Source organism: Lacerta agilis, chromosome 11 (assembly GCF_009819535.1).
Source record: "Lacerta agilis isolate rLacAgi1 chromosome 11, rLacAgi1.pri, whole genome shotgun sequence".
Taxonomy (NCBI): Eukaryota; Metazoa; Chordata; class Lepidosauria; order Squamata; family Lacertidae; genus Lacerta; species Lacerta agilis.
This window is the reverse complement of record NC_046322.1, coordinates 7,091,502-7,113,745: the sequence shown is the minus strand read 5'-3', so window position 1 is coordinate 7,113,745 and position 22,244 is coordinate 7,091,502. Positions and strand designations below refer to the sequence as shown.

Sequence of the window (22,244 nt, the reverse complement as noted above, 5' to 3'; positions counted from 1 at the left end):
AGTAGAGCAAGCAAGGTGTGTCACTTGGGGAGAGTCCTGGGGGCCAGATAGAGAGGTCTGGAATGTCCCATTTGGCCTGTGGGTCTGAGGTTCCCAACTCCTGCAGCACATAACATCTAGGCATGTCTGTTCCAGTGAAGGCATAAATCAGCACCTTGGACAGCTCATCATAGACACTAATGCAAAATTGTGCTTATGCAACCTAAGGTCTGTTCACAAGGAGGGTGCAAAAATGAGGCATGTGGCTCAGGAAGTTATGTGGCCTAGAGAGAGTCTTGGGTGCAATATAAAGCCTCCAAGTCTGAGGTTCCCCATTCCCACCAGAGAGACTTTTCAGCTTAACATATAAAAGCAACACAATGGTATTGTGTGCAAAAGCATAAAAATGCTGACTTGGAAAAGTCCCTATTGAGTTTGCAACCCAAAACACCTTTACTGTGGACAGGAGTATTGATTTTGTTAAATGGAACCAATTCAGAGAACCCTAAAATTGGGAGCAGGAGTTTGTCAGCCAGTTGCCTGCCTTTTCTTGGGAACATCCTTCGTCCAGTTCTTCAGTCTTTAAGCCCATGAACAGATGGCATTTGCTTGTGCACATATCCTAGATACCACCTGCTGTCTGCTGCCTTCATCCGTTTTCCCATTCGCCGTCTCCCTTTGTAAACTTTGTTAAGGGGAAGAAAAATGAGAAGACCAAAATCATGTTTTCCGAGTGCTGCTATTTCAGCTTTGCTTGCCCTGGCAACCAGCAACCTACGAGTGTTCAGCTGTTTTGTGCAGATGGCGTCTCTATAAATATTCCAGTATGAATTCTGCCTTTCCTGCCTTCTAGTCGAATATAAAGAGCCTTAGGGTGTCAGTGGGTTGTACTTCCCCGGAACCATTGTCGTCAAAGTAGCAAAGATTCCCTTTGTATTTCCTAATGATCTCTTGTGCAATCTTGAAACACAGAAGACCACCACCAACCAATTTCATAGAGTGGAATCTTCTGTGGCACATGTTCCTTGTTCAGCATCCCCTGTTGATGACCTCAGGCTACCTGAATGAATGCACACAAAATCTGTGAAGTCTTCCGGGTTCTAACCTTTGAACATGACCATCCTGTTGGGCAATTTAGGTTGTTGTTTGGATCTCCAGTCCAGGACAGTGTTATTTGGAGAATGAAGTAGCCTCTGAAGCACATATGTTGTCCACGCCAATCCACACTTCTTTTTTAATCCTCTCCCCTTGGTGCTATGATACTGATAGTGTTTTAAACACAAAACTTTGCTTGGCGCTCCTGTGTGGGACCTGCCTGTTCAGCACAATATACTGTTCAGCACTTTCAGTATTACATTTCCTGGGTTCATGTGTACATGAGATAACAATGTAGCTCATATTTGGTGCGTCCTGAATGCTAATGTCTCCTTTGATTTCTCCCTGCTACGAATGTGGCATTTTGCTTAATTAGTAAAGAAGCGTTGCTTGCTGCTGTCATTTGGAAAGAAAGAAAGGTTTTCTGTTCTGAATTTTTTTTTTTGAAAACATAGCAAATATAGAGAACGCTTCTTAAAGAGGGCTGTTCTTCAAAATGCAAGGTTTGAAAGAGGTTTCATGAATTGGAACATGCCCCATACACAATACATCTATGTTATTTCCAAATTGATTTGCTGTAATTTGCAAAGTCCCATTCTGCTTTCTCCATACAAAGGACAGAAGTGCAGCTTTGGTTTTTTTGGTGTGTGTGTGTGTGTGTGTGTGTGTGTGTGTGTGTGTGAGAGAGAGAGAGAGAGAGAGAGAGAGAGAGAATCATTGGGAAGCTCCATAGCTCAGTGGTAGAGCACATGTTTGCATGTCAAAGGTCCCCAGTTCAGTCCTCATCATCTCAAAGTAGGCAGTGGAAGATTCCTGCCTGAGACTTTGGAGATCTGCTGCTAGTCATTGCAGATAATACTAAGCTAGATGGCCCAATGGTATGACTCAGTATGAAGCAGCTTCCTATGAAATGATCGCATTTGGAATGAGACAGCTTCATATAACCTCAAAAGACCTCCAGGTCTGTAAAAGTGTAACAACTGTGAGCTTTATTGGGTTACCTTTATTGAAATCCATTGCAGAGAGATGGACATAACAGAAAAACAAGAAGAAAAACATATACTATATGTGAGACATCCAAATTCAAATAGCATATATATATATATATATATATATATATATATATATATATATATAGGCTATCAGTGTCAGGAAACCCCCCTCCCCACAGCTGGGAGGGTCGAGGGAGCGCCTGCGATACAGAGAACTCCCCAAGCTGTTGTCCAGCTCCTCCTCCCCCGACAGCATAGGAAGAGAGCATTCCTCTAGCGAGGAGGGGGTAGCAGAGGCAGGGAGGAGGTGGAGAGGCACTGAGAAGATGACAGAGCCTCGGCACCATGGGAAGAGCTGGGAGAAAGGTCAGGTTCCCATGCTCAGAGATAGGAGGCAGGATGGACGTAGAGGAGGGAGGCGTGGGTTTCGTATTTCACGCCTGTTTTGCTGGGCAAAGAGCAAGAAGTCCTCATTCCAGGGATCTGCAGATGATTGAGATGGACGTTTGTTTTTTCAGCTTCACTGTACATAGCTGTGCACAACAAAGAACTGAGTTTTAGAAGTTCTGCGTTTGGCTTTTACTCATGAGCAACCACTGAACATCCTTACAATCAGTTTTGCATTATTTACTGTAACCAGACAAACAAAAATAATTCAAGGGAAAGAAGGGTGGAGGATTATACCTGGATGTGTTATTAATATTAGAAGTGAATCACCTGTGTTTTTTTCTGCTAGTTAAAACGGTAAACAAACTCACTTTTGAAATAGAAAAAGGAGAAAAAAATTACCTTAGAAGCACACTCTCAGCAACTCTGTTCTTTATAGGCTCTTTATTTTGCTTGCTAAATTATATAGCATCTCAATGTTACTCTGCAGGCAGAATTCACGGCCATGAGAGACCAATATATGCGAGGTGGAGAGGGCTTCATTATTTGCTATTCCATCACGGACCGACAGTCCTTTCAAGAAGCTGCAGAATTCAAGGAGCTCATTTATCGTGTCCGGCATACCTATGACATCCCCGTGGTGCTGGTGGGGAACAAAATTGATCTCAATGAGTTTCGGCAGGTAAGCAAAGTTGTTGCCATTTTTAAAAATGAATAATAAGAAGGGTTGGCTCTGGAGCATGCAGAATGCCACTCTAACTGCAGGTGTGAACCGAGTCTGAACATCAACCAGCCTTTCTGACAAATGATCATCTGTCCAGCATATGGCATTTTGGTTAATTGGGAAATGAATGTTGCTCGCTGAAAGGGAAGAGGTTCTATTGCATGTGTGAAAAGACTTGCATTGGTGAAATGAGTTTTTGAATCATAGAATTGTAGAGATGGAAGGGATTCCAAGGGTCATTTAATCCTACTCCCTGCAACATAGGAACCAAAGAATTCCCAACCTCTTCTCCAAAACCTCCAGTAATGGAGAGTCCACGATTTTCTGAGGTAGTATATTCACTGTTGAACAGCTCTTGCCATCAAAGTTCTTCCTGATGTTTATTTTGTGGGAATGCTTAGGAGTGTGGATGATGATATATTATTTTATATATCTCATCCCAGCTTCTGTTAACAAGCTCCAAACTTAGCAGAGTTCCATTCCCTTTCTAAAACACAGCAGAGACGGTTGCATAGGCTTGCTAAAGCCTCTGTAAGAAATATATATATTCCTGGTATATTCCCCTTCTTCCCTCTTAAAAGTAAAGACACAACACTTCTCTTAAAAAGTATAAAAGAGTTTACTCACAGCTTTTCATCCTGAGTTACAGTACAGTCTCAGGAAGGCTAGCTTAGATAAATGTATTTACATGTGTGAAGCTGGTTCCATAAGGGAACAGTCTTCACCTGTGCCCCTCTCGGCTGCAAGCCAAGAGAGCATCCTGCTTCTTGAAGAGATGAGTCCAAAAGAGAAAGCGGGAGACTGGCTCCTGTGCTTTTGTGTAAACCTGCCCAGGTGAAACCACACCCATCTCCAGTTACATAGAGGAAGTTGCCTCAGTCCAAGTAAACAGGAAGTTACAGCTGGAGGACTGAGACACCTTCATGTCCACTCTAGTAATGGTATGTTTTGACTGCTCTGTGTTTACATCCCACATATTTGTAATGTCCTTTCTTGCCATTTAAATCCATTGGTTTGGGTCCTCCCCTCTGGAGCAGCAGAAAACAAGCTTGCTCCATCTGCCATGTGACAGCTGTTTGGATATTTGAAGAGTTAGTTGGAAGTTGCTGGCATGTCCTTTTGCCTCCTGCCTCTTGGCCACCCTTTCTCCAACTCTTGTCTCCCTCCTATCAACACCACAAAGTTCCTCATCAGACCAAAATAAGAGCCCCATTGGAATAACCCCAAAACTCACAGTACTCTGGATCCAAGCCATTATCCATTAACTGTAAATTATGGCAGCACATCATCAATGTGGTGCAAATTATAAAAAGTCCCCTCCTCTAAAATGCAGCAGAAGGAAGGCAACAGAAAAAGAGGGAGTGGGGAAGAGGAAGAATATGCAGTTGTTTTACTTACATGCTGTCAATCTTACCAGTAAGCATGACAGAAACAGTCAGTGGGGCAAAGCAGCAGCATTTACCTGACCCCCTGTTACAAGCATGAGGGTAGCTCACCTGTAGATCGGAGAGTGGAGGCAGTGGTGAGGTCACTGTGCTTGTCCCAAGAGTAATCCAAGAAGTGAGGTCCAGGTCCGGTCTGGGGTCCAAAGAGCCAGCGAGGAGCCAGTCCAGCAAAGCCAAGGCAGGATACAGGGCAGGAAACCAGGCAAGGTCAGGAACAGAATCACAGGCAGAATCTGGCAAAGAGCAATGTTGCTCCCGCAACCTGGGGTGGGGTCCGACAGCCTTTTATCTCTGATGAGGTAATGGCCAGTCCCAATCCCCCGACAACTCACCACTGTGTCTCACCCGAAGGCGAGCACTTCTCCTGCGAGTACTCAGGTCCCTCCTCCTCTCAGACCTGAGTCTCTGCAGCTCGGGAGATGCTGGTGGGTTACTAGACCCAGGAACCTCCTCAGCCTCTCCTGACCCAGCCGGTAGTGGAGCAGCTGTCAGTGATGACCCAGCTGAAGGCAACGAGCTATTCTCTGCATCTGGAGCCAGGACAGGCTCAGGCCCCTGACTCGGCCCAGCTGGTGCTTGTTGCAGGGGAACCTGTGCAGACTGGGGCTCTTCGGGATAAGGCCCCAGACTTGGTTCAGATGATGTCTGAGGCAGAGGATCCAGTGCAGACTGAGACTCCTCTGGTTCTGAGTCTGAGCCTGAGTCCCAGGCCATCACACCTTCACCCCCTAATCTGCTGTGCTGCCTCATGTGTGGTGGAGAATTACCAGTGTTGAAGTCCAACTGCTAGTTCATATAGCATATAGTTCAAGCTATGGTTTTCCTAGTAGTGATGTATGGAAGTGAGAGCTGGACCATAAAGAAGGCTGATCGCCGAAGAATTGATGCTTTTGAATTATGGTGCTGGAGGGGACTCTTGAGAGTCCCATGGACTGCAAGAAGATCAAACCTATCCATCCTTAAAGAAATCAACCCTGAGTGCTCACTGGAAGGACAGATCCTGAAGCTGAGGCTCCAATACTTTGGCCACCTCATAAGAAGAGAAGACTCCCTGGAAAAGACCCTGATATTGGGAAGGATGGAGCGCACAAGGAGGAGGGGACGACAGAGGACAAGATGGTTGGACCGTGTTCTCGAAGCCACCAACATAAGTCTGACCAAAATGCGGGAGGCAGTGGAAGACAAGAGTGTCTGGCATGCTCTGGTCCATGGGGTCACGAAGAGTCAGACACGACTAGACGACTACACAACAACAACAACAACAACTGTGGGGAAGAATAGAGAATTGCAGCATCCAGGGACAGGAGGGGGACTCTATTAACAGCACCTATTGGTGAAAAGGTTTGTATTGGGGCATTCAAGCAATGAAACTCTCCCTCCCCCCCCCCAAAAAAAATGCCTTATTTTTTTTCTACTGAAGCAGGTTTTAAAAATCCAGCTAAACTGCAAAAGGCAGTTACCCACACTGGAATTCCCATCCTGGTAGAACATAGCAAGGGTGGTATAACTAGCACATCTGCTCTCCCCAGTCTTTTCATCCTTCAGTCCTGGATGCTGCTGTAAAATTTTTGCATATGAAATGCATTATAATATTATTTACGGTGCCTGGAGGAGGGAGGGGGGAAGTAATCCCACTTCCAGTGTTCCTTGGCATTGTTTTGCATTTGACAACAATTTCATAACAATCAGACAGGGTGTAGGAGTCGGGTCAGACAAAGCCATTGTTTGATATGCAGTCCCCCTCCGCAATGCAATTAATGATGTATGTCGTCTGTCTCGCGAATCTATCTATGGCGGTCCAGGAACAAGACTAATCTGCAATTAAAATGACACATCAGGGGGAACTTCACTGCAACAAGCAAGCTTATTAGTTTGAAATAATGTTTCGCCTTTCTGATAGCCCCGGTAAAATGATTGTGGCTGTTCCTTTAAGTAGGTTATGTCGTTTTTAAGTATGTCGTGTTGTTATCCCCGGGAACAAGGGGTTTATCTTTTCACCTTCTTAAGACAAATTGGAATTTAAGAGGCTGGGAAGAAGTGCTGTTTGCTACCCCTGGAAAAGTTAAGCAGTTGACTGCAAAGGATTAGCACATAGACCCATGTGCTTGAGGGAATACTGAGCTGTGTTATGCAATACAAATAATGTCTATTTTAAATATATGGTGTGGATGTGATCCCAGATAAAGCACATGCTTGTTTTTGTGGGAGGTGGGAGAGCTAGTTGGATGGGCAGCCAACTTCTGCTTAAAAACCTCCAATGAAGGAGAGTCCACAAACTCCCGAGGGAGTCCTTTCCACTGTCAAACAGCTCTTACTGTAAGAACGTACATCCTGATATTTAGTTGGACTCTCCTTTCCTGTAACTTGAATCCAATGGCTTGTGTCCTATGCTTGGACTACTGCAATGGCCTCTACGTGGGGCTACCTTTGAAGGTGACCCGGAAACTGCAATTAATCCAGAATGCGACAGCTAGACTGGTGACTGGGAGTGGCCGCCGGGACCACATAACACCGGTCCTGTGAGATCTACATTGGCTTCCAGTACATTTCCGAGCACAATTCAAAGTGTTGGTGCTGACCTTGAAAGCCCTAAACGGCCTCGGTCCAGGATACCTGAAGGAGCGTCTCCACCCCCATCGTTCAGCCCGGACACTGAGATCCAGCGCCGAGGGCCTTCTGGCGGTTCCCTCACTGCAAGAAGCAAAACTACTGGGAACCAGGCAGAGGGCCTTCTCGGTAGTGGTGCCTGCCCTGTGGAACGCCCTCCCTTCAGATGTCAAAGAGATAGACAACTACCAGACATTTAGAGGACATCTGAAGGCAGCCCCATTTAGGGAAGCTTTTAATGTGTGATATTTTAATGTATTTGATTTTTGTTGGAAGCCACCCAGAGTGGCTGGGGAAATGCAGCCAGATGGGCGGGGTACAAATAAATAAATTAATAATAATAATAATAATAATAATAATAATAATAATAATACCATCCAGAGCAGGAGAAACCAAGCTTGATCCATTTCCCACATGACAGCCCTTCAGATATTTGAAAATAGCAATCATTTCACCTCTCAGTCTCCGTTTTTCCAGGCTAAACATACTCAGCTCCTTCAACCATTCCTCATAAGGCTTGGTTTCCAGTCCCTTAATAATCTTGGTTGCCCCCCTCTGTACGCCTTCCAGCTTGTCAGTCACTTCAATTTATTGCGTCTAGCAAACAGCCATTACACACAAGGAAACAAGAATAACAACAAGAATACAACTACTCCCAGCTTGTCAATATCCTTCCTAAACTATGGTGTCATATATCCTGAAAGGCAGGTTGTTGTTGAAGAGATTACTCATCATCTCATTGTCATTTTTTTTAAGGGCGGGGAGACTGATCTCTTCCTTTAGGGAAGGGGATGGGTGTATATGGTTATTATTATTTGTTGTTGATGTTATTGTTGTGCTTTAAGGTACTGATTGGATTTGGCAAAGATTATTTTATAGCTTGAATTTTGTATATTTGTTAAGGTTTGTGAGTGGCCTTGAGGGCTTTTTGGCAGGGAGGGGAATCAAAAGGCAGCATAGAAATAAACTCTAATGGACTTGGATAGGATGAGAGACAGAGAATGCCCTGAAACTATTCAGATTATCTGGGAAGAGATTTGAACTAATGTCAAAGCCCAGCCATCCTATCCAATGCATCATGTTTCCCATAGTGTGAGATGCATACCCCTAAGGCCCACAGAAGGATTACAAAGGGTGTGTTGCATATTTTTTTCATTTTATCGTAGTCATTTCAGGTGCACATAAAGAGATAAAATAGTAAGCATCAAAACCACTCCCAAATTATATCTACCCAAGAAGGGGTACACCGGTAAGACGAAACACTCAAAAGGGGTACATGACTAATGTATGTTTGAGGAAACCTTTGCCGTTATAATTTTGAGCCCTTGTCCATTTAGTTTAAAACAGGTGCATTTCTTTTTGTTTATCACATGTTCCAGGGAAGAGGTTCAGAGGAATCCGACAAGGCTTTGCCCTTTGCTCAAACCTCCTTTGTGTCAATTTGCAATGAAACCCCGCCAAAGTCTCTTTTACTAAAACAGATATTCATGGGAACAAAATTGCATTTGGTGGAAATTAGAGTTCAAAATGGCTTCCCCAGACTGTGCATTACTTTCCCACCATCACAGAGCAACACCTCTCTGAGATCATCTTATTTTTCATTTGTGAAGTCTCTGCTAACTTAAGCAGTTATTCTTGCTGCCTCGGTGACATTATCCGGATAAGCTCAGCTCCCTGAACATCTGGTAGAGAAACCTCTGAATTTGCAGACCTATTTCTATCTCCTAAAATAAGCCTGAACCCTGGAGATTTGTATCATTTGCCCAAAAATAGATGCTCTACAGTGCCCTAAATCTGTTGGTTTTATGGCACTAACCACAAGCTACTAAATCTTGTTACATAAGTAGTGAAAGAACAAAGAATCTTTCTATTGCCGTATGCTATAGCTTGTGCTTTTCACCTTCCTGGAGCCGCCCTAACAGCCCCAGGCTTCCCTAACCATTTGCCTTTCAGATCCTCTCGATCTGGTTTACAAATGCATGTCATTGCTTGAATCAGCCCTTCACGTGGTGAACTGCTTGAGTGAATGGCTCACCATAGATCCAGCACCATATATACCAAGCTTTTATAGCCCCCATGCTAGCAATTTCAAAATGACTACTGTGTGGGTCATGGGACTTGGAAACCTGGATATGCTTGGCTTCCTATGGTCATGCCAAGCAGTTCTCCCAGCAGACAATCAACTGCGACCAGAGGGAACCTTCTTGAAGCAAAGTAAGACAATTTCCAGCTTAATTAGGTGCTAACTGTCGCTCCAGCTGCAATGCTTAACAGTCCATGATATAAGAACTAGAAACCCAAGTTGTATATATTTTTTATTTTAATAACATTTCACTTTTAATTGCATTTAACCTTTTAGATAGAATGCACAAAGGGAAAGGTTTGATTTCTGTGCAAGATTCCTGCATTTTACAACCTTATGCTCTCCAGGCCATAAACAAGAAACTTTCTCTAACCCTGAAAGTGGCACAAACAGTCATTAAAGGGTGTTGTTCTAGTTAACATTGGAGTGTAAATACAAACATATCCTTCAAGCTTCCTGGGTGATAGGAGAGGTGAGGGAAGTGAAACAGAGAAAGGAATGTCAATAGCACACTTTGCAAAGGGAAAGGGGTGGGGAGAAAACCAGAACAGTTGGCCATGCCCCTGTGAGAACCTAGCAGTCCGGCCAAGCCCAATGGACACCAGCTACAACTGACTGATGTTGCAGAATAAGCAGCAAATCAGGTGAACTGGATTTCACGCACCCTAGTACCGAGCCAAAAATACTGAATTGAGTGTGGTCCCTGCATTCCAGATGAAGTGGATTTCAGCGTCATCCTTAATAATACTTGCATGAGAATGAAGTCAAAACCAATCTATTTTTTAACACTGTTTGTTCTGAACCTCCAGAACAGAGCTGCCATCATTAATGTTCAAAAACGTCCTGCTCTGATGCACAATCAGAGCTCACAGGTACTGGAAGTTGTATCACTCAAACATAACACATGCTAATTAGACTTTCATCAACCTGCCTTCTGAAACACCATCATTCCTGTTAGGATTTCACTTGCTCTCCTTTTATTTTTTTATTTATTTTCTTTAGGTTTGCTTTGAGTGATACAAACAATATGTCTTTTGACATTTCCTTGGGTTGATCATTGTAGCGTAACAGTTTAATCGGATATCGTAAGAAATTGTTGTGAGCATAAAAGACACATCAAAACTGTTGTTAAGAATGACTATTTATTTAGTGTTGTGACACGCTTCCTAATATTCACCATCATTAAGGACTTCAGTTGTGCAAATTATGGATGAGAAATGCTATCTTTAGCATTTGCATGTACTGTTGCTGATTCTTGCTCAATCCTTAGCAGATGTGATGATCCATTGTTACCCCTCTTTGTTTAACAGCATCATTTGACACCCCCTCCCCAGAACATCCAACTCTTAATTGACTGTACCCTTAGGTATTTGAATAATTTTCCAGGGTTCTGTATTGTGTGGGGTTTACATCCCCACTGTAGATGATCACCCTCCAATTCATGGAGGGAAACAGGGCTGGCAGCGGGGGGCAGAGCCTGCTTTAGCGGGAGGTGGGGGTGGTGGAGAGGCAAGCAGCAGTTTCTCCACTGTAGCGAGAAGCTGCAGCTCGCCCGTCCCGCCCAAGCCTGGCCAGTGCCCCCTCCATTTTGGCGCCCTAGGCAATTGCCTAATTCGCCTAAATGGACGCGCCAGCCCTGGCAGGGGGCAGGGGGCAGCTAGCATGAGCAGCTCCCACTTCTAACCCCTTTGTGTGCTAAGTTAACTCAGAATACAAACGCCTGCATTTGAAACTGCCTTATAATGATACAGACCATTGGCCTATCCAGCTCTGTCTACAATGACCGGAATCAGCTTTTCAGGATTTCTCCCATCACTACACAGATTGCCAAGGGGCAGATGGGACTCATCAACCTAGAAAGGTAGCCCATCTAGGAGAAGACCAATCCTGACCCTAAATCTCCACCGGTGCTGGATTTACGTAAAAGCTAAACAAGCTATTGCTTAGGGCCCCACTCTCTTGGGGGCCCCCCAAAAAATTAAAGGAGAAAAAATCTGGATGTACGTTTCCAAAATATAAGATAAGTTCAACAATTACTTTGATAAAATACATATTTTGTTATGTGCAAATGGCTTTAGATACCTATTAGGTCCACAAATTACCATATAGCATATATTCAACATAAAAAAAACAGTGGCAATTTGTTGTTGACAAAGGACAGCTGGACCTATAAAGGGCCCCTTACCTTCAGTAGCTTAGGGCCTCATCAAACCTAAATCCGGCCCTGATCTCCACTGCCTTGCAGGATATCTATGGGAGAAGAAAATGTTAAGGAGGAAACCCTGCACAAATCTTGAGTGGAGTCCCTAAGACAGCTAGATGGCTGTCAGGGTCGAGTCAGATGAGGAGGAGTGGTGGCAAGCCCCCCCCCCCCCGACAGGGCAGCACCCACAGAGGAATCTGAGGAGTTTGTACCTGGGGAGGACTGGTGGCGGCACTCCTCAGAGGAGGAGGAATCTGACAGGGAGGAGGAGGCAAGACCAGAGCTAGAGGAAGAAGTGGGACCAGAAGCAGGTCCCAGTCAGGAGGGGAATCAGCCGATCCCCTCTCCTCCTCCCTTCTCAGCTGTGGAACGCCGAGCAGAGAAGCGTAGGTGGCAAATGGAGACAGCTGTAGCTCATAGGAAGCGTGGGAGTGAACCAACTTCTTAAGGAAGCCGACTAGCCCACTCTACAGCTTCTGCAACCGTTGTGCTGGGCGCGTGGTTGCTTTTGCTTGTCTTGTTCCTGTGTTTCTGGTTGTTCCTGACTCCTGGCTTGTTCCTGATAGACTTGGTTTGTTCCTGACTTGGACTGTCCCTGACTTCGGCTTCTCCTGACCCCAGTACTGATACCTGACTTCGGCTGGCTTCTGACCTGGACTGTTTGACCTTGGCTTATCTCAGCCTGACTGCTGCGCTTCAGCACGCCAACTTGTTGGTGCCCTAACAATGGCACCTTGTACATCACTATCTGGCAACTCCTGCAGCCAAGCTGGTGCTAAACATATTGCTCTGGTTTCATTTGGACCACATCCGTAAGGCCGAGAGGGGGGGGGGGTCTTGTTGTCTGGGCAGCTCAGGACCTCCATACACACTGCCAAGGCTTGTGCCCCAGGGAGGTCATTTCAGTGCTGCTAACACAGTGGTTTGACTTCACCTCCAGAGATGCACTCCATTGACAGATAGAGGCCAGAAACAACAACATGGAGAGGCCAGATATTGAACTTCAGTCATTCTGCATGCAAAGTATATACTGGACCACTGGACCACCCTCCTCCCCACCTGAATCAAGCTATTGTCTTATCACTGCTTGCCTCTTAGATATCATATTCAACCTCTTGAACCGGGTTCACATGTGCATATCAAGTGGTGAATTGATCGTGTGAATGAATCACCATAGATCCAGCATTGCAGACCTAATTTTTATAGTCCACAAGTTGGTAATTTGAAATTAACTACTATGTGAGTAGGTGGGACTTTGAAATCTGGATAGGCTCAGGTTCCTGGCAGCCATGCCAAGCAAGTTTTCAACAGGTGTACCTGTAGGAGTAAGTTTGTTTTGCACAACAGTAGATGTTTGTGAGCTATTGGAGCTGTGCTAGCAAGCATGTGGTTTGCATAATGCACAGAGGCTTCTGAGAGGAATGGTTTGGGCCTCACTATAAACAGTTAAGACAGATAATGGCTTGGAGAAGGGCCTAAGAGAGTGTACAAGGAACCTTTGCCTAAGTTACAGGTCATTCTGTGTCTTGGATCTTGCTTTACATTCCAATACGAAGAATAACTTTTGCGGGAAATGATGCTTGATCCAGAATACGTCTGGACAGCACAAGCCAAGCACATTTGCATTCCAAACTGAGCTTGTTATGAACATCAGCAACACCGCTAGAGAGAACTGCTGGTGTGGCAAGAGAAATTAATCAGTGAATTAATTAAAGGTTCCTGCGATTGCAAAGTGTCCATCCTCAGCTTCTCCACCTCCGCCTCCTGCCCCTGAGGCAGAGTTAGCCTCTATTTGTTACAGGTAATTCTGCTATGTGTCTGTACTGAGTGCAGTAGCTTCATTCAATTACCATGTTTCCCCTATTTTAAGACACCGTCATATATATATATATATATATATATATATATATATATATTCCTCAAGGAAACACACTATGGCTTATTTTCAGGGGATGTCTTATTTTTATTACGTAAGCACGCACAGAACGCCGCCGCTGGAAACTTACCAAGTGACGGCGCTGCTGCGAGGCTCCTGGGGAACCAGTTAGTCCGCCCTGTCCCTGAAGGCTGGAGGGATTTTATTTGCCCCCCCCCCTTGAGGGGAGCAACAGTCAACAGAGAGTTGTGGCTTTCCCCCCTCCAGCTCAGCCCGGCCGCAGGTGGCTCATTGTTGTCGCGCTGTGCGCTCCAGCTGCATGCCTCGTGCCCACCTCACCAGCTGGCCTGAGCAACAAGCAGGAGCCAGAGCGGGTGGCTGGAGAGAGCGAGGCGGGCGCTGGAGTCCCCAGAGAGCGCTCAGCTCCCAGCATTTAAAGGCATGGCTCTCCCAGGAGTGAGGTGGGTGCGCGCTTTCTCGGTGGCCCACCCACCCGCTTTTTGTTCCCCAAACGCACCAGTCGCGTCTTTGGTGGTGCTTCGTCCTCCGTGCGCCCTACTCGATGCGTGCAGCGCCGATCGCAGCCTGTGGAGGGAGCTTTGGTTTGGGGGCAGGCAAAGATTGGGGGGCAGGAGGTGCTGCTCAAAGAAAAGAAAACCCCAAGCCGTATTCAGTCAGAATTGGAAAGTACTGAGTTGGTGTGGAGGTTGCCAACTTTAAAAAACAAAAGCCTAGCCGCGCCACCTATGCCTTTAATGGGAAATTGAGCGGAGGGTCGAGGCAGACTCCTTCGTAAGCACATGAGAAGATGGATCAGGCTGAAGCTGTTGCCGGGAGGCGCTGCGTCCAGCCCCGCCTCTTCCTTGGCGCCCTCCAGAACTGCGCCTATCACTATGACTTATTTTCGGGGTACGGCTTATATTTCGCAAATGTGAAAAAAATCCTGCTATGGCTTATTTTATGACTACGTCTTAAAATAGGGGAAACATGGTACTTCTGATACAGATATTCTGCCTTCATTGCCGATGGGGGTAGTCCTACCCCAGTTCTCCCTCGGCTAATAAGCTAAGGAGCAGTCCTTTTGAATTTAGTGACAACAGATTCCTGCACGAGACCTTCCTAAGCAATTGTATATGTCAGTGAAATCATGTATAGCATGAAACTGGATATCTCCCAAGCAACCTAAAGAGCAGTGGATCACTAAACATTTTAGAGAACCAGGATTTTATGCAAATTTAGCCAGCCAGGACAAAAAAATCAAAATGTCTCATTCTTCTGTGTGTGTGGTGCCATGGTCTTCGCTTTCCTAGAAGCCTCTCAAAACTGTGAAAAAATTCCAATGAAACATAGTTGTTGTTGTTTAAAAAAACTAGGATAAAGCTATACAACTTACACATCTAAACTTAAATCCATAGTTTATACATCCCAATAGTTTCTAATTGGCAGGCCTTTCCTTTTAGTGCCTTCTTAAAACTTCATTGTTCCACCCAGCCTTTGTTAGCCTTTAATACTAGTTTGTTGCAATTTACAATGACTCTATACTCATCTTTTTCAAAGGGGGGGGGTTAATGATTTTTTTTTTCTATTTTGATTCACCTTTACACATACTGTGTTTCCCCGAAAATAAGACATACCCTGAAAATAAGACATAGTGATGTGGCGCCTCCCTTAAGATGGCCTGGATAGGCATGGCTATGCAGTGTACCGACACGGAGCGGTTAAAATAAGCATGGACCAATGGTACCAAGTAGTATGGGTAACAGCCCTACTAGAAAAATTAACCAGCAACCTAAAACTAGCACGGGGACAAACAGAAGAAGATACCTTCACCCCCATATGGTCCCCCTTCATCACACACACAGCTCAACAAGACAATGACAAAAACCTACCGACAGCATACAAATCAATATGGCTAACCTGATCCAAAACACCCACCCACCCCACTCACACAGAAAACCAAAGATCAACACAGCCAACCACAAAGGAACAAGCACACCCTACGCCAATCGCGACCTCTCACCGCCAAAGAAACACAAGCGAGCAACAGAGAACCAACACAAACGATGCTGACACCAAATCCTACATACACTAAGGAAAATAGAAACATCGCCTCCCCACCCCACCCTCCCCCATCCCACCCACCTCCTTCCCCCTTCTCTGCCTAATGTCTCAACAACCAAAATTGATCTGTAAAAATGTTACATGGAAAAATGCGAGAGACATTGTACACACTTTTGTAAACCAAGAAAATCTTTAATAATAATAAAAAAAAAACAGGATAAATGCATATGGACCAAACTACATGCTATGAAATAATAAATCTATCTGAACTAAAAATAAAAAATAAAAAATAAAAATAAAATAAGACATCCCCCCAAAATAAGCCATAGTGTGTTTTCTTGAGGAAAAAATAAATATAAGACAGTGTCTTATTTTGGGGGGAAACGCGGTACAGTGGTACCTCAGGTTAAGAAATCAGTTTCGTTCTGGAGGTCTGTTCTTAACCTGAAACTGTTCGTAACCTGAGGTACCACTTTAGCTAATGGGGCCTCCTGCTGCCGCTACAAGATTTCTGTTCTCATCCTGAAGCAAAGTTCTTAACCTGAGGTGCTATTTCTGGGTTAGCAGAGTCTGTAACCTGAAGCATCTGTAACCTGAAGCATCTGTAACCTTAAGTGTCTGTAACCTGAGGTACCACTGGGCAATCAACGCTGGTATAGAAATACTTTAACACAGATATATTTTTCTTCATAAAGTTGTTTTTACTTCTAATTGTCCCTCAAGGGTACTATGATATATTAAGGGCTATAATCAGTGAGTTTCATTTTCCTCTTACCTTGTAATTCTATACAACGCTACACAGTGCAATACTAAAAATAAACAAACCAAATAAATATCTACACAGAAGTAAGTCTAATATGATTTTATTCCCAGGGATGTTACTATAGAATTGCAACTTTAATTAGTGAGATCTTGTTGTGTTGTTACTGTATTTTTAAAAGTTTTTTAAAATAATAATAATAAATAATAAATAAATAAATAATAGAACAATCATTTCCCCCTCATGTTGTTGTTGTTGTTGTTGTTGTTGTTGTTGTTGTTGTTGTTGTTGTTGTTAGAAGCAATCCATAGAAACAACCTGGATAAAATTATACAGAAGACAATATCGATTGTAATCTTTCCAGAGAAAGCGGATAAATAACAAGGGAGAATGATGTTTTTTCAAGCCCCAACAGGAATCTTCTCAAGCTAATGTTTGATTTTAGTAAATCCAGGGTTGTTTTTTTCCTTCCTTCACCATGACAACAGTGAAGTTTACAATTAGCAACTGCAGTCATAAAAATATGCAACTTTTGTCCTGCACCTCTGCATCAAGTGTAAGATACAGGTTGGGTACGTGTTAATGCATCTCCAGACTGGTGGGTTCTTGTGAGTGTCTTCTGCAACATACCATCAATTCAATAATAGCTTATGTGTGGTGGATTTGTACAGGACCATCCAAATACCATACCATTCCATTACCTGTTCTCCATTGCTTTCCCCAATGTTATTGCATTTTGCCACCTGGAAAGGCACTCTTATGCTATAGTCTAACAGGTAGATCGTCCAACAGGTAGATCGTGATCTACCGGTAGATCACCGGACATTGGTGGTAGATCACTGGTAGATCATTGGCTCCCCCCAAAAGAAGTTTAACAAGTTTGGCTCCCCTAAAAAAGCTCAAGAACTTTGATGGGCTTTCCTCCTCCCCAAAAAAGCTCACCAATTTCGACCTGAACCGCAAGAAAACGGGTCTTTCCTCCTTCCTAAAAAAAGCTGAACAACTTTGAACTGAAACCCCCCAAAAGGGGGTAGATCACTGCCAGTTGTTAACTCTGTGAGTAGATCGCAGTCTCTTGGGAGTTGGCCACCTCTGCTATAGCACAACAAAAGCAGGACAACAGAGCCCTAAATGGCTCATGCCCCAAGTAGCTGAAAGACCACCTCTTTTCCCACAGAACCTCTCAAGTGCTGAGATCAGCATAGGGTACCCTCTTGGTAGTTCCTCTACACTCTGAGGCTCAGGTTCGGGGTGGGATAAGGCATTCTCTGTGGTCACCCCACGCTATGCAATTCGCTCCCCACAGAGGTGTGTCTGTCATCTTCATTGTACAGCTTCCATTGAATGCTGTACAGGCAACACATTTACACGGGAGTTACATTCGGAGGCACTGTGCATGTAAGTGAAATCGTGTATATTTGAAACACCATTGAAAAAGCCTGCAAACACCCCTTTCTGCCCCCGCTCTGACCTGCCCCATTTCCCCTCTTTTTGTGATGTGTTTGGGTCCCTTCCATGTTCGGTCACACACATATTGAACATGGTTAAATGGGGGATTGCCACTCCTGACCCTGATTTTTTAAAGTATTTTTTATTAAAGGTTTTCTTGATTTACAAAGGTAGTGCAATGTCTCTCTTGTATTTTTTTCCATGTAACATTTTTACAAATAAATTTCGTTTGTTGAGACATTAGGAAGAAAGGGGGGAAAGAGGTGGGCGGGATGGGGAGATAGGTGGGGTGGGGTGACGATGTTTCTGTTTTAGTTAATATATGTAGGGTTTGGTGTTAGCATGGTTTGTGCAGGTTCTCTGTTGTTCACTTGTGCTCCTTTGGTGGTGAGAGAGGTCAGGGTTGGTGTAGGGTGTGATTGTTCATTTGTGGTTGGCTGTGGTGGTCTTTGGTTTCCTTTGTGAGTGGGGTGGGTGAGTGTTTTTGGTCAGGTTAGCCCTATTGATTTGTATGCTGTCGGTAGATTTTTGTCATTGTCTTGTTGGGCTGTGTGTGTGATGAAGGGGAGCCATACCGGGGGTGAAGGTGTCTTCTTCTGTTTGTTCCCCATGTCAGTTTCAGCTTACTGGTTAGTTTTTCTAGTAGGGCTGTTTCCCATACTACTTGGTACCATTGGTCCATGTTTACTCCTGACAGGTCTCTCCAGTGTCTAGTTATGATGTTTCTAGCTGCTGAGAGTAGGTGGGTTATGAGTTCTTTGTGTTGTAAGTGGGCATTCTTGTCTTGGAAGATGTTTAGTAGGACCAATTCCGGGGTGGTTTCTAACACTTGCTTGGTTATCTTACATATTTCTCGTATGGTTGTTGTCCAGATTTTTGACTCTTGAGGTGTATATTTTTAGGCCCCACCTTATATTTTGGGATCGCAAGCTGTATTAAACTGTTTTCACCATTGTGTTTTAATGTTGCACCCTGCCTTGGGACCTTACTCAGTTGCGTTCTGAATACCTGTTTCAATATGATCCTTTATTACATTGCCTCATACTAATTCTTCTCAATAATGTTCTGGTTGATATTAGACAATTTCCCCTGGGTGTTTACTTGAAAATGAGTGAGGCAGAAATTAATTCATTTCACACAGTGTTCTTGAAGAAGGAAGTGTGTTGCTGCAGAGGATGGGTGTGCAGAGGAGAAGGTATAAGCGGGTTTATACAGCAAAATATTTAACTAAGCATGTGGGAGAAGAAACCCTGAAAATTTCCTGAAATGGTGGTTTTAAGATGTAGCGACAGCATCACAGTTTTTTTGGGGGGGGAGGAATCCAATTCAGTTTAGATCTAAAGATGAACTTACCCAAATCACTGTTTCCAAAACAATACTGTTATGTACTGAGTTGAATAGGATCCAAAATGCAACAGTCTGATTGGTCCTAGAACAATAGGATTCAGAATGCAGCAGTCTGATTGGTCCGCAGGAGCCACGCAATCCAGCTCCAGGTGGAAGTGAATCCGCAACCTGATTGGCATACAGGAGTATCCCAGAATTAGCCAATCACGTGGGGGCCCATTGTGTAAATAATGTATATAAAGCAGACATTTTGGGGGAACTTCCATTCCTCTCTACTATGAGATGAATACAGAGCATGAAATCCACACTTGACTCCAAGTCTATTTAAATACAGAAACTGAGTCACAGCCATACCTGGGAATCCACAGTTCTCTGAATTTTGGAACACAATTCTCCAGCTGAGTAATATGAACAAAAATGTGTATACAGAACTGTGGTAAAAAAAAAAAAAAATGCATAAAATGCACATTAGTGAAAACAACAAAAATGCATTATATTGGAGAAATAAAAAGAAAAGCACATATATAATGGATGTTTGTAAAGAACTATCTCAGGAGTTTAGACTCACTACACCAAGACTGAAGGATATTACAATAATGCACAATTCAAATCTTGTCTGTTCAGAAGTAAGGCCCAGGGATTTCGCTGAGACTGATGTCCGTATGTGTCTACACAGGACTTCAAGCCAAAGTAAATCCTGGCTTGTTTGCTCAGTTTACTCAGCTGAGTCGCTGTCCTTTTGTCTCTAAATTTGGGGAATGGACCCTGCCACCTCCCTCTTTGGAACACCCTGTCACCAGGCAACTTGCACCATGTTGCCTTCCTGCAAATAATACGCCCCCGGTGTTGTTGTTGTTGCTGCTGCTGGTGGTTTTTTTTTTTTTAAAATCCATTTTTGAACAACCACCGCCTCACGCCTCATTTGCACGCAGTTGACCGTGCACCATTCTGCATCTGTTCCAAGCGGAGTTGCACTGTATCATTTTCACATTCTGCCTTTCAACTGAACAGCGCTATTTGTCCAGCGAAAATGGCCTGGTGTTCAGCACCATTAACACTCATGGTGATAGGTAAATAATGATGCACGGGAGAACATTAAAATGAGAAATAGACAGAGTCGCTTAGCTGAACTGCTCCAAACCCTCAAGCGAGCTTCTGCTTAGATTAGGAGTTGGGGCTTGGATTCCAGTGGGATGCTGAAGGACAAAAAAAAAAAAAGAAGTTTAATTTCTCGGCCCATGAGATGTCAAGGTCAAAGGTAGTCTTTTATTCCTAGTAGGCCAGCTTTAATGCCATCTTGTTTTCAGGTCTTCCTCGTAGCTTAATTTCTCCTTCCTTCCTCTTTTCTTTCCTTCTTTCCCTTCCCCATGCTTTTCTTTTTCCTTTATAGTGGTACCTTGGTTCTCAAACTTAATCCTTGCCGGAAGTCCATTCCAAAACCAAAGCATTCAAAAACCAAGGATTAATCCGTTCCAGATTTTTAAAAAAACAACCCCTAAAACAGCATTTTAAACATGAATTTTACTATCCACCGAGACCATTGATCCATACAATGAAAGCAATAAGCAATGTACTGCAGTCACACAATCAATCAATCAATCAGTAGCTGAATTGGGTTCCACAGTGTCACAAAAAACCCATAAAAGCTGCAAAAACAAAACGGCAAAATAAATAGCAAAGTCAGACACACCTCGGCGTAACACTCAAAATGGAAGTGTGGCACTCAAAACGGAGCATGTTCAGCTTCTGAAAAACGTTCACAAACCAGAACACTTACTTCCAGGTTTGCAGTGTTTGGGTTCCAGGTTGTTTGAGTACCAAAACATTTGAGAACCAAAGTACCACTGTATCCCCTTTTTTCTTTCCTCTCTATACCTCTTCCTTCCTTCCTTCCTTCCTTCCTTCCTTCCTTCCTTCCTTCCTTCCTTCCTTCCTTCCTTCCTTCCTTCCTTCCCATTCCACCTTCTTTCTTTTTCCCATCTCTCTACTCCACCTCTCCATTTTATTTACAAATTCCCCATTTTATTCCATTGCACTTGGATGGTTGTAAAAGAAGGAGCAAGCATACATACAAAAAAGCTTAGGGCTGAACTAAATATACAATGTGGGTACAATGTGGATCCAGGTGGCGCTGTGGGTTAAACCACAGAGTCTAGGGCTTGCTGATCAGAAGGTCGGCGGTTTGAATACCTGCCACGGGGTGAGCTCCCATTGCTTGGTCCCAGCTGCTGCCCACCTAGCAGTTCAAAAGCACGTCAAAGTCCAAGTAGATAAATAGGTACCGCTCTGGTGGGAAGGTAAACGGCATTTCCGTGTGCTGCTCTGGTTCACCAGAAGTGGCTTAGTCATGCTGGCCACATGACCTGGAAGCTGTACGCTGGCTCCCTCGGCCAGTAACATGAGATGAGCGCTGCAACCCCAGAGTCAGACATGACTGGACCTGATGGTCAGGGGTCCCTTTACCTTTACCTAAATATACAATGAATGTAGGAGCAGAGGCACACAGTAAATTGCCTGATACATAGCCATATGTATCCTATGGCCATAACATAGGAGACTCTCTTCATCCCATTGATCATTTTGGCTGTTTTTTTCTGAACCTTTTCTAACTCTACAATGTCATAACAGTGTTGCAGTGAATGTTGAAATTATGAATATGACACTGCATATGCACCAAGTTTTGATTGGAATATTTTCTTTCTTAAATGAAAAGCTTAAGCTTACTCTACTCTTTGTTGGAAGGCAAATGTGTGATATTCTCATCCAAACAGCAGGACATTTTTAATGTAGGATGTCTACAGGAATAAAATAATTGCTTATCATAGAAGAGCTGACAGTAAGAAGGAGAGGATATTATTAAAAAAAATAAGTGCATGTAGGGGACAATGGGAGACCTCTAACAGTGTTCCTTGATATTTCCCTTTCTCCCTGCCTTTGACTTGAAATAGGGTGGTAGTAGATTTTTTAATATCGTGCAGAAAGAGAAAAACCTATTTCCTCCTTGTAATTTAATTAGCAGGTTTCAGAAGCATATAAATAGGGAGTCTGTGGTTTTTGTTTCATGAAGTGTGCGGCACTAAAGCAAAAAATGGGATTGGAATGAGCTGTGGTCATTTTCATTTCTTGATCAAAGCCCCCAGTGGCTTTTGTGAAGCTATCAAGTAATGAATGTCAATCTGCTATATGTAAAAAGAGGATATCACTGATATGCTTTAATGCATATCAAGGAAATTAAT

The 22,244-nt window shown here is 43.8% G+C and overlaps 1 protein-coding gene across 2 annotated transcripts in view; it reads left to right on the top strand.

Annotated features, from left to right (window-relative positions):
• Positions 1-22,244, top strand: part of RIT2 (Ras like without CAAX 2) — a 215,272-nt gene that overhangs the window by 86,455 nt on the left and 106,573 nt on the right. Inside the window, exons 4-5 of one of the 2 annotated variants that reach the window (XM_033164610.1) lie at positions 2,944-3,135; positions 7,293-7,296. In XM_033164610.1, the coding sequence (XP_033020501.1) occupies positions 2,944-3,135; positions 7,293-7,296 (196 nt within the window). The remainder of the gene's footprint in view (positions 1-2,943; positions 3,136-7,292; positions 7,297-22,244) is intronic. The other variant, XM_033164609.1, reaches the window with a different exon arrangement.